The sequence below is a fragment of the Glycine soja genome, chromosome 3 (assembly GCF_004193775.1).
Source record: "Glycine soja cultivar W05 chromosome 3, ASM419377v2, whole genome shotgun sequence".
NCBI lineage: Eukaryota > Viridiplantae > Streptophyta > Magnoliopsida > Fabales > Fabaceae > Glycine > Glycine soja.
The window spans coordinates 1,175,072-1,189,087 of record NC_041004.1 but is presented as its reverse complement, the minus strand read 5'-3'; the positions used below and the strand labels follow the sequence as shown (position 1 = coordinate 1,189,087).

Below are 14,016 nucleotides of genomic sequence, written 5' to 3'. Positions count from 1 at the left end.
AGGATCCCAAGAATACTTGTTCCAACACTAGAAGACATTGGTGGTGGACATTTGCCCAACTCATAAAGATATACAATCCTCCTCCCATCTTTTAGGATGAGTTTGATGGTGTGAAAGAGAAAAGAATGTAAGAGAATTAAAAAATATATTTAAATTAAAGTAAAAAACAAAAGTGAGATATGCATTATTTAAATTAAGATGAATTTAAAGTTGTTTGGATTAATGAAATAATGAAAGAATGAATATAATATTTTTTGACTTGTTTGGTTAGATTGAAATGCGGAAGAAAATAAATAAGAAAACTTTATCAAAAAGATAAATTTATCCTCCATAATATAAAATATAGAGAAATGTGATCCACACAAAATCGATAAGAATTATAAAACATGAAAGTTTTTCTCATAAATATAAACAATAAATTTTGTAACATAAAAAATTGATATTAAAAATATTTAAAAAAAATAAGTTTTGTTTATAAGTTATAACTAATACAATATTTGCAGCCTAGAAAATAAGTTTCACAGCGATGCGGATCTTACTAAAATAAATTTTTCATGAAGAAAATTTGACTTTACATGATCTATACGATAGGAGCAAAGAAACATCTAACTTGATTTTATTAAAAAAAACAAAAAAAAAAACTAAGTCGAGATGATATAGATCTACTTCTCCTCTTGCGTTCGTACACCAAAATTCTTACAATTTCCATAGTAATTTAAGTTACCTCTATTTTTCCATTTCAATTCAAGAGAAATATTTTTTTATGAATGAGAAAATATATAGAAATACTATAATTAGGTGCCACTCACAAAAATTTAATCATTTATATTATCATTTGAGTCTCATCTAAACGACTAAAATAAATGCATCCTAATAGAGCACAAAAGTTTCGGAAATCAAAATGAAATTGGTATCAATGGTTGTATATGACTAAGCTATGCATATAGATAATGATCAATCATGTGCTTATTTTTATGATTAGGCATTAATTCTTACGTGTGTGGCCTCATGAGCACATTACATACAACTGGAGAAAAATTGTGAATATTTTTGGTATCTTCTTCGTCTTGTTTGTTCTTGTCGTATTAAATACTTATATATTAAGATGTTTATCAAGCAATTTCTGTCTCATTTTTTAATCTGTATCTCTTCTCTATCTCTATCTCTATCTTATATACAAACAAGACCCTGACTGCCTGTTGTTTGTCCTGTTGACACCTGTCCAATAAAAAAATAATAAACCCTCCAATCCTTCTTTTCTCACTTCAATCCACGTGTCCTGCCCGGTTTTGCTTTTTTCCTTTTCCCCTTCCCATTATTGATGCCCCTCCCTCCACGTGTCCTGTCCGGGTTCTTTCCATTTCTTCTTTTCCCATTTCCATTCTTTTCCCATTCTCACTCCGTTCACTCTTTCTCTCCTGGGTTTTTTTTTTCCATTTCTTCTTCTCTTCTATTCCCGTTCTCACTCCGTTCACTCTTTCTCTCCTTTGGGCTTGCTTTCTCAACTTTCGGTTTGTCTTGCATTTGCTTTTTTTTTTTTTTTGTGGTTGCGCGTTCATTCTCTGTTTTCCTTTTTAAGTTTGGGTTTTTGTTGATGGGTTTTTGTTTTGCTTCCTACTCGCTCAGCTTTTTGTTTTGTATTTTGCTTACTTTTCATTCTCGGCCCTTTGCATGTAATCGTTTTATTTTTTATTTGGTTTTTATGTATATTGCTTTGGACTGAAAAACTAAAAAAATGTGTGACCTTTGTCTGATTCTGATTTAGTTTGCTACTGTTTATTTGGCCTCCTCTGTGGTTTTGCCTTTCTGTTCATTTTGATGGCTAACAAAATTTGGCTTTCCCTCTATTCTTCTGCATTTTTCTTTTCCGGTTACAAATGACCTTTTTTTGTTGGGTTTTGCTGACGTCTGTTGCTATTTTGTTCTTCTATATCCAGGTCTGGAACTACGATTTTGTTCTTCTTTTTCCAGGTTTGTATTTGGTTCCTTTTGGCCTTTATGTTGGTTTTCATGTGTTAAAAGCTTTCACCTTTGTATTTGTTTTTTTATGTATATTGCTTTGGACTGGGAAACTGAAAAAAGGCGTGGCCTTTGTCTGATTCGGATTTAGTTTGCTACTGTTTATCTGGCCTCCTCTGTCGTTTTGCGTTTCTGTTCGTTTTGATGTCTAAAAAATTTTGGCTTTCCCTATATTCTTCTGCGTATTTCTTTTCCGGTTACTGATGACCTTTTTTTCTTGGGTTTTGCTGACGTCTGTTGCTATTTTGTTCTTCTATATCCAGGCCTGGAACTGCGATTTTGTTGTTCTTATTCCAGGTTTGTATTTGGTTCCTCTTGGCCTTTATGTTGGTTGTCATGTGTTAAAAGCTTTCACCTTTGTATTTGGTTTTTATGTATATTGCTTTGGACTGAAAAACTGAAAAAAGGCGTGACCTTTGTCTGATTTTGATTTGGTTTGGTTTTATATTATTTTGGACTGAAAACAAATGTGACGTTTGTCTGATTCTCCTTTTGTAGCCTACTGTTTATTTTGCCTCCTCTGTGGTTTTGTGTTTCTGTTCGTTTTGATTGATGTCTAAAAAGCTTTTACCTTTGTATTTGGTTCCTTTTTTATTCCCTCTATTTTTCGGCATCCTTCTTTTCCGGTTACTCTTTACCTTTTTTCTGGGGTTTTGCTAACGTCTGTTGCTATTTTGTTCTCCTATCCAGGTTTCTATTTTTCTGCATCTTTCTTTTTCGGTTACTCTTTACCTTTTTTTTCTTCGGTTTTGCTAACGTTTGTTGTTATTTTGTTCTCCTATCCAGGTTTTGAACTGCGCTTTTGCTCTTCTTTTTTGATTACTTTCATTGACCAAGTTTGTATTTGGTTCCTTTTGATTCTCTGCCCATTTGTTTGTTTTTATAAACATCTCTGATCACTAAATGCTGCAAATACATTGTTTTTGAGTTTGTCTATGTGTCTTCCATTGTCAGTAGTATTTTGTCTCCTACTATTTCCGTGTTCTTTAGTGTTTCATTCTAAACAAAAAGGTTTTGGATGTTGGTATCCTTCCCGTTATTTGCTCCTGTTTGCCACTGTTTTCAGGAACAAAAAGGTTTTGGATGTTGGTATCCTTCCCGCTATTTGCTCCTGTTTGAATGTGCTTCTTATTTTCTCTATATTTGTTTGTTTTTTTTTTTTTGTGATTTCCTGTGGTCTTCATTATCTGTGTTGTGGCCATGTCTCGAAAAGAAAATTTCATATCTGAGTTACACACCAGAAAAGGAACATGGAAAATAGTTGTTCGTATCACTGATCTTTGGCAAGTTCGGAAGCAAAATAGTAAACAAGCAATTGAGATGGTGTTGATGGACCAAACGGTTATTGTTGTGTTCTTTCTGTTTGTTGTTATTAGTCATTTGTATTGTATGTGATGTCACTTCATTTTGTGGTTTAAGTGTTTCAAGGTTCAAAAATTGGGGCTACTCTCTAGCAAGAACTGTTCACTGAGTTGCGGGACAAGTTACATTGTGGTTCTTCGTATTTGATTCAGAACCTGAGGATTATTGACAACCAATATGAATACAGAGTTAGCCCAGTTCCACTTTTGGTTTATTTCCTGAAAACTACATCTGTCAAGGAAATCCAGCGTCCATAAATTGCTTCTAATATTTACCTAATTACTCCTTTTGCTGATATAATCTCTGGGGTGGCACCCTGCCATACTTTAGTGGGTCAGTTTGTTTTGTTTTTCGTATAACCAACAATTTGATATACATCTTTGTCTCGGACTAACATTTGTGTTGGGTGGCCATGTTTGGCAAGACATCGTTGGTGTGGTTGCTGATCTCATTGATGTTAAGACAGTTAATCCCCCTCACAGGATGACAGTCAGGCTCAGGGATAACAGGTATTCAAATGTCCTAATTTAACATATATATTTATATATATATCCTCCCAGACTAACCAAATCAGACCATTCCAGCTTCTCCTTATTATTTTATATGATCAATGGGTTAGCAACAACTAATATGCTGATTGTCATTGTCTGGTCATAGTAACTGCGAGATTCTAATGACTGTTTGGGAGGACTATGCTATTTAGCTCCATGATGCTATTGACAAAAACCTTCTGCTTCAGAAACCATTGGTTGTTATGTTGACCCTGGGTAAAATCAAGGATGCTACAGGTCAGTGTGGTGTTGGTTGGTCTTTGTTTTACAGATTTATTCACTTTGGTTAATAAATATCTATGTTTTTGATGATGTTGACGGATATCATTCCAGAAAAGTATCCTCTAAGCGTGCAAAATGTCAAATTTGGATCTAGATTGTATGTGAACACTGACATTGCAGAGATACAACAATTTTGTCCAAGGTTTGTCATTAATTTTACATTTTTAAAATGTTTTCATGCTGCAGCCCTCATTTTTTTTTTACTTTCTTTGCATTTTTTATATGTTGTAATGCGGCAACTCTAATTTTTTTACTTGTGGTCCATTCAGTTTGTGTGTCCCATTTTACTGTGGTGGAATAACCCATGATAAAGGTGGTTCTCATTCCCAATCTAGCCAGAGTAATCTGGTGGAGAAGTTTTTGCATAATGCTCGAGTGGTTAGTACAGCTGAAATTTACAACCTCAGACAGGTTACTAATTGAACAATGCTTTCCTTAATGTGGGCTTTACCCCATCTTTGTTTCGTCATCTATTATTTATCGTGTTTCAGGATTGTTATTGCTCGACTGTTGAGACAATTGACGAAATCATCATTGATGCTCCATGGAGTTATGACAGTTGTCCTAATTGTACCACCACATTTGATCCATCGAAAGGTGGGTCAGCTTTTCGTTCTTGCCAAAACAGTGTGACCGATACAGTTTCACGGTTAGCCATGATTGTTTTTTGCACTAATTATTTACTTACACGTTTAACTGTATTACCAAATTTTGCTGACACTGCTATGGATGCCAAGGTATAAGTTAAATGTTAGGATGGAGCATAATGGGGACAAAGGAAACTTCCTTTTTTGGGGTGCAACATGTATCAAGCTGTTTGGTAAGACTGCTGCAGAATGTCGAGATGAATTGATAGCGGTATGTTCTGTACGATACAATCATAGATTAAATAATAATTCTGTGGTTTGTGATTGACACCAATTAATTCCCCTGTGTAGGTTGGGGACGATATTAAGGTGTTTCCAACCTGTGTTGATGAAATTCTGTCCAAAACTTGGGCTGTAAGATTTAAGTTCCGTTCACAATTACGCCAATCATCTGTGTTGGATGTCAGTGCAGAACCCCATCATATTCAAACATTGACAGCCACCCTTGGGTTGAAGGTAATAACTAATTAAGTTTATCAGAATATATGTCAAAAACAAAAAATGGTGTTTCTCCTGTGTTAATATTTTTCATACAGGAAGAATCAAGTAAGGGAAAAGCAATAGTTGTTGAACTTGAAAGTTCGCCGCCAATTTTCCATCCTACGGTGGGTATTTTGTTTCGATATTTTTCTGGGTGTAGGATTGACAAATGTTTTAAACTATTATTACATGATGACAAATTTTTCCTTATCATATTGTTAATATATATATTGCTAAATGGGTCCACAGCCATCGTTGTCACAGTCCGCTGATTACGATATGGGAAACTCAACCTGTTTAACTCCAACCAAAAGGATTAGTTGTCAGCAAACCAGTTCTGATTTGGATTCTGATGAGTATACACAATATTAGCTATCAACTAACAAACATATCAAAGCTGAGTAATTAGTGGTTACATAATCCTGTGGTATCAGCCTCTATGTTTTGTTTTACATCAATTTGATCGTTTTGAATGTGCTAACTCAGTACATATGACAATATATTTTGTGAAGTCCACCATCATTTAATAGCAATGATGTATAAACAATCGAATGTCAAATATATATGTGAATATGTATTTATCCTTTGACTTTTGTTTGTTTTTCATCTGTCCCATACTCTTTACTATCCCCATTGCCGTTATAATTATTAAATCAATTAAATCGGAGCATAACAGTTTACTGCTCAATTAACCATACAATAACATATAAATCGATTTGGTTTGCTTTGTTTGGATATTACTAAGTCGACATTGACTGTGTCACAAACGAAATACTTCCTTTGATGCTTTATCCTCCTGTCATATTTACCATTTTATTATATATCCTAATATTGGGATATATCCAAATATTAGCTTATGTCATTTAATGTTTTTATTTATTTATTGTTATATTCATATTTATAATTTTATTTTATACATACATATATATATATATATATATATATATATTAAATATTCATGTTTATATTATATATTTTTATATTATAGTATATTATATTTACATTTGTTGTGCTTTAATGTCACAGATGCTTATTACTTTACGAGGGATGCAGCTTCCAGTATGACTTTTAAATAAATCGAAACTTACGGAAACTATCAAGATCCATTATTTGTAGTGTGTGATTGTATTTCTTAGGAAATCTATATAGCAATTTTTGGGGTTCTGCCTTTGTTAGTGACCACAATAGCTATAGCTTACAATCATTTGTCTGTTGCAGGTAAGATGACCATCATTTCCTCACATGGAAATATTGATATACAAAAACACGTCCATCCCATTATATTTAACTCCGTTTGTTTAAATATTATTGTTGCCAGCACATGGCGTGCATATCATTGATGGCAAATCTCAATATCTTGTTGTTGACCTGAGACACAATAACCTGATGCCTCAACATGAGGTTGTCTTTTATTACCACCCAAACAGAGGTCTATGGCTGATCATCCTGAGCGAAGACATCGGATGGGATGAAAAGGAGTCTACCTAAATAAGAGGGATAACACTTATAACAGTGTTTCGTTGCTTTGGTTGTCCATTAGAAAATTTATATTTTTTTTGCTTTCATATGTGCTGGGATATTAGACAATATCATATTTGTTGTTCCACTTGAATCAATATTATATATGGTATAATAAACATGTTTCTTAATCAAGTTGTCCATTAGAAAATTTATATTTTTTTTGCTTTCATATGTGTTGGGATATTAGACAATATCATATTTGTTGTTCCACTTGAATCACTATTATATATGGTATAATAAACATGTTTCTTAATCAACTGTTCAATCTCTTGCTTTTTGTGATCTTAAATTTTAATTCAATTATTACTATTATATACCTGCGTAAAACATTGTCTACCGACACACAGAATCAATTCTATTTACTTAGCCTATAACACAACACAATAAAAGTTCATGAATTCAACACATCAGTTATATTAATAATTAATATCCCATGCTTAAGCTATCCCAGGCTTCCACAAATTATTAGTCATATGCAAAACAGTAACAACAATGCCGTTAATATATGTCTATTGCTTTGTGAATTTTTCAATACTTAAAATTATTATTATATTGTCACTAATCTCATTAGCTGCAAACACATTTAATGTGTATAGCTATAAAAACGTATGGTATGATTGTTTTGCGTTTTATAGGCGGCTATTTTTTGGGATGCCACGCTCCATGCATTTAATGAAACAAATTTAGATACACCTTTACCAGCAACACTGACTGACCTTGATTGGTTAGGTGGTTTCACCCAGTGTATAAACTTACTTCCCTCATTCGACGGCCTTTGTCAATCCTCCATTGATGTTAATCAATCAATATCAATATTGATGCTAAGTATTCTTCAAAAAATTTTGTTACTTTCAATTCATCTGACAATGCACAATTTAATTTCAAATATTTTGTTTCCTCCCTCATCAAACACTGAATGTATTCAACTTCAAAAACAAGGACGATGATCATAAATGTTCACACATCAGAGAATTTGCAAACCAAACACTTTACAGTAGCAGACCATTCGCAGTAGACCAAACCATCAAGTATGAAATTTAATTCGTGTTTTACTACAAATTTCTGTATTCTTTTATACTATTGTGCTTTTTCAATTGCAAATACATATCCCTTTACTCGCTCATCCAAATAGCTGTAATATTGGTATCATTTTAAAATCCAGCTACTACAGCTACTTATTTAAGTCAGTTTCAACGTCTGATTTTCATGTTGTTTGACAATCATAAGCCAGTTGTTGCAGAAATTAAACTTCTCATGGATAACTATGCTGAACAAAGGAAGCGTAGGAAAATTATTTTACAATGAAAAACATAACATCCAGTCACTAATGGTAACAATTAATACAAATTTGTAATTCATTTATACATTATTCAAATTAACATTATACTTACAAAGACTATTATTATAAGCAACTTGCAGTAAACCTCACAATGTAGCCCAACCATTAACCATAATAATAACCCCACTACAAGCTCCCAATGTACACCACCAACACATAGAACTTTATCTATGAATCAATCTGGACATTGCTCGACAAACCATACAGTCAATCTTTGTTCCATCCAGAGGAATTTAATGTCATGTTATGACAATCAAAAAAATATAACAACCCCTTCTACATCCACATGTCAAGTCAGTGATCATTATTTCAATATCACACAGTGTGATATTCATATAGGTAATTTTTTTTGTTATGCTATTATTACATATCTACATAGACACATTTTATTTATTATTACATCAATTTCAAATCTTATTCTACAATCAACTTATATATATGATGCCATATTGTGTGTTTATTATGTAGATAAAAATCACACACCATCTAACACTACACAGGATCATCAATTTGTCAGCCATGACCTCTGAGATTCCACTGATGATGATCTGAATATGACACAGGAAAACATCGCTATATATAGGTAATCATCCATTATTTATATTGTGCTTCTTCCATCATTAAATAAATCAATGAAATACTTTCGGCTGATGTGTTTTATACTAAATCAATATATGTAGAATACTCATTGAATGACCCAACGATAGATGATCTTGATGATTATGATGAGCAGACTATTCTAACCGCCTCATCTGCATATCAAAATACAGGTTTTATCTTCCAACTAAAAAATGCATTCAAATGTGTTTGATATATATAATTACTGATAAGTTATTTATAGGTGGTGCTTACATTGATATTGGAGATCCTGTATGGGAATGCCCATATTGTAAAGCTATGATGTGGTATGATGAGAGGATAAATAAAGACAAACAAACCAAGAAACCAAGGTTTTCATTATGTTGTTCTGATGGAAAAATACAATTGCCTTTGTTGCAACAACCACCCCATCCATTGAATTACTTACTTTTCAATAACCACGATCCTACGACTAAGAATTTCCAGCAGCACATACGAATGTATAATCTAATGTTTGCGTTCACATCTCCCGGTATCAAAATTGACACATCCTATAACACTGGAAAGGGACCTCAAACTTTCCGTATACATGGCCAAACACATCATTTTATTGGAAGCCTCCTCCCTATGCCTAATAACCCACCCAAGTTTGCACAACTATATATTTATGATACAGACAATGAGATCAACAATAGACTTTCACAGAACCCGTCGGTATTTATACTTATGTTACTCCTATAAAAAATTACATTTTCAAATGTCTGCCTATTCTGCTCTGACTAATTTTTAATTTACAGCATGCATGATATGCTTGATGAATAAATTATCATTGCAATCAAAAACATGCTCGATCATCACAATCATTATGCCCAAAAGTTTAGGATGGCAAGGGACAAATTGCAATCTGCTGCACTTCCAAACCTAAAGATAAAACTGACTAGTCAAAGACAAACAGACGGAAGGTTATATAACTTACCAACTACCACTGAAGTTGTTGCTTTGATTGTTGGTGATGAACACTCAGCTGATAAAAGATATATCATAATAGAAAAACAATTTGGACTTCTGAAGAGAATACATGAACTTTATCTTGCATATTTGCCTTTGCAATATCCACTTTTATACCCAAAAGGAGAAGATGGTTACAGAGTAGATATACCTCATAAAGATCATGCCAATATATATACTGCAAAGAGGAAAAAAGTTACGTTACGCGAATATTTTTACTACAGGCTACAATCAAGAACCAATGAAGCTCAGACTATACTTCATTCCAAAAGATTATTTCAGCAATGGATTGTTGATGGATATTGTATGATTGAGTCTCAAAAACTGAACTATGTGAGACAGCATCAACAACAACTTAGGGTTGACAAATACATCAATTTAAGTGCCTCTAATGATCATCCTGAAACACTTGGTAGGGATAAAGGAAAAAGAATCATACTGCCAAATAGTTTTGTTGGTAGTCAAAGATATATGGAGCAACTCTATTTTGATGGGATGACGATTTGTGGACATCTTGGATTTCCAGACTTATTCTTAACAATAACATGTAATCCAACATGGCCAGAAATACAACGCAAGGTCACACAATCAAATCTCACCCCTCATAATTGCCCTGATATTATCACACGAGTTTTCAAAATAAAACTCAATCAATTGATGAATGACTTAAAACATGGCAATATCTTTGGTAACATTATTGGATGTAAGTGATAAAAAGATCTATGACTTTTATCCTACTTTGTAAATTGATGTTTATAGTATCACTGATCCAACTTTATTGCAGTTATTTATACAATTGAGTGGCAAAAAAGAGGATTGCCACATGCCCACATTTTAATCTTTCTGCACCCTTCAAACAAATTACCAAATCCAGAGGATATTGATCACATCATTTCAGCAGAAATACCTAACAAACACACCCATGCAGAATTATTTGAAATAGTCTCCAGCCATATGATGCATGGACCATGTGGGTTTGCAAATAAATGATCACCGTGTATGGTCAATGGGAAGTGTATTAGATGTTTTCCAAAAGAATTCCATGGAGCAACAATTGTTGACCAAGATGGATTCCCAGTTTATAGGAGAAGAAATGATGGACGCACAGTGATGAAAAATGGTATTGAACTAGATAACAAATTTGTTGTACAATACAATCCACAACTGTTATTGAAATATAAAACACACCTAAATGTGGAATGGTGCAATCAAAGTACATCCATCAAATATATGTTCAAATACATCAACAAAGGTTTTGAGCGTATCACAACCACTCTTCTAAATCATCACACCTCGAATGGTGCCCACTCTCAGGTTCAAGATGAAATTAAACAATATCTTGATTGTAGGTATGCTTCTATTCTCACCTCATTAAAATAACAACATCATTTCACGTAAGTTTATTTATTATAATATTATATATTTAACTCAAACTTACCAACATCCGACTATATCTTCAAGAATACATCTATCCTGCTTCAATCATTAGGTATGTATCTCCCCATAAGCATGTTGGAAAATCTTCGCATTCCCGATGCACGGACGTTCCCCAGCAGTGGAGCGGCTATATTTCCACCTTAAAAATCAATAGCATGTTTATTGGATAGATGATTAACAAATTGGTGAAGTCTTATCAAAAAACACAATCAAAGAATCCATGTTCACAGCCTGGATGCATTCTAACAAAATATGTTCTTATGGACTGGATCTTACTTATCATCAATATATCTCAAGATTTTTTTATGTTGCCTGCAAAAGATGCTGGCAACCAAGAAAACAAGGGAATACAATAGGCAGACTCATATGGGTCCCACCTTCAGCTAGTGAATTGTTTTACCTTAGAATGATGCTATCCACTGGCAAAGCTGCACAGTCTTATAGTGACATTAGAACAGTCAATGGTGTGGTATATGGTACATTTAGGGAAGCATGTTTTGCAAAAGGATTTCTAGGTAGTGATCAAGAATTTATTAGTGCTTTACAAGAAGCTAATAATTGGGGCATTGCACACTACCTAAGAAAATTATTTGTCAAGCTTTTATTTATGAACACCATGGACAGACCAGAATATGTTTGGCAACAAACATGGCAATGGATGGCAGATGATATCAGATTCAATAATAGAAAACAAGGTAATTCTATATATTCTAAATAATTATTGTTTACTCATAATCATTATGTTTATTATTTTACTAATCACAGGTATCCAACTTACTGAAAAGGAAACAATTCATTTATGCTTGATTGATATTGAGAATATGCTACAAGCCAACAGAAGAAGCTTGCGAGATTTTCCATCCATGCCATACCTAATAGGATATGCACCCAACCAACACCATTGACTGATTCACAATGAAATGACATATGACAAACAAATGCTCGCAGCAGAATTCAACAAAATATACCATTTGCTCACAGGTATTCACAAATTATTACAGATTTTATTAAGCCACTCATCAATCACAATAATGCATATTACTATTTCTTAATATGTCAATATATAATTACAGATGAGCAAAAAACTATTGTCGATACCATTATCCGTGTAGTTAACACTCAATCAGCTGCAGTTTACTTCCTCTATGGATATGGTGGAACTAGCAAAACATTTGTTTGGACAACCTTATCATCTGCTATACGCTCCAATAGTGAAATTGTTTATACAGTTGCTTCAAGTGGAATTGCTTCATTACTATTACCTAGTGGTTGGACAACATATTCCAAATTTGCTATACCGGTGCCTGCAACACAGAATTCAACATGCAATATTCATCAAGGCAGCGAGTTAGCTGAATTATTGAAGGTTACAAAACTAATAGTCTGGGATGAAGCTCCAATATGTCACAGATTTGCATTTGAGGCACTAGATAAAAGCCTTAAAGACATCATGCAGAACAATCTACCTTTTGGAGGCAAAATTGTAGTTTTTGGTGGAGATTTTCGACAGATATTACCTATTGTTCCAAAAGGTAATCGCTCAGACATTGTTCATGCAACTATAAATGCATTATACATTTGGGACCATTGCCAAATTCTTAGACTGACAAAAAACATGAGGTTGCTATCAAGTGCTCCCGAGCAGCCCAACAATCAAGAGCTCAAACAATTTTCAGATTGGCTACTTGACATAGGAGATGGCAAAATTGGACAAGGTAATGACGGATTTTCAAAAATCACCATCCCAGATGAGTTTCTTATAAAGGATTATATCGATCCTATCCATGCTATTGTTGAAGCCATATATCCCCAACTTGATACATAACTATAGCTACACAGATTACTTGCAAAAAAGAGTTGTTCTTCCCTCTAAAAAAAATTGTTGACAAAATAAATGATTATGTCTTATCACTTATACCCAATAATGAAAGGGAGTATTGCAGCGCGGATAGTATCGATAAATCAGACGAATTACTCAATCCCGCTTTCGGATTATTGCCACCTGAATTTCTGAATTCATTGCAAACATCAGGCATACCTAATCATAAATTAAAACTTAAGGTCGGAACTTCAATCATGCTAACACGAAATCTCGACCAGGCTGATGGATTGTGCAATGGAACTAGGCTCATTATCACCAAACTTGGTTCTAATGTGGTTGAGGCGGAAGTCATTACTGGGCCTAATACAGGAAATAGAACATACATACCCAAAATAAATATGTCTCATTCTGAATCTCCATGGCCATTCAAACTTATTAGGAGTCAATTTCCATTTATAGTTTCTTATGCTATGACTATAAACAAGTCTCAGGGACAATCATTGCAACACGTAGGACTGTATTGCCCCACCCAGTTTTTAGCCATAGCCAACTATATGTTGCACTTTCAAGAGTTAAAAGAAAATACGAACTTCATATTCTTATACATGACAATGATGGTAATCCCAAAAATATTACCACTAATGTTGTTTACAACAAAGTATTTGCCAATTTATAAACAGGTATCCTTTCATCTTACAATTCAATTACGTTGCATCTTTCTGTTTTTTGTTTTATTTACTTTTACACATAACACATGTATCATGTATGTTGTTGCATTCCAAAATTGCTATGATGATTTCTGAGAATTCAATGCAACTTCAACCAAATTAGGCTCCCCTTATTCATGAATGTGTTAATTCAACCTTACATAAAGACAAATTTATTTAATAATTCTAGATCTTATTTTTAAATTTATTTTACATGGTAAATACCAAATACTTTATTTCATGGAAATTTATTTATATGAGT

The 14,016-nt window shown here is 33.5% G+C and overlaps 1 protein-coding gene across 1 annotated transcript; it reads left to right on the top strand.

The window, feature by feature from the left end:
• Positions 1–11,634: 11,634 nt before the first annotated feature.
• Positions 11,635–13,050, top strand: LOC114405617 (ATP-dependent DNA helicase RRM3-like). The gene is made up of 2 exons (XM_028368067.1): positions 11,635–11,920; positions 12,299–13,050. The coding sequence occupies exons 1-2, from the start codon at positions 11,635–11,637 to the stop codon at positions 13,048–13,050; spliced, it is 1,038 nt and encodes a 345-aa protein (XP_028223868.1).
• The last annotated feature ends 966 nt before the right edge of the window (positions 13,051–14,016 follow it).

Coding starts and splice junctions, on each gene's coding strand:
- LOC114405617 (XM_028368067.1), top strand. CDS start 11,635: ATGCTATCCACTGGCAAAGCTGCACAGTCTTATAGTGACATTAGAACA. Junction 11,921..12,298: donor ATTCAATAATAGAAAACAAG/GTAATTCTATAT, acceptor ATATAATTACAG/ATGAGCAAAAAACTATTGTC.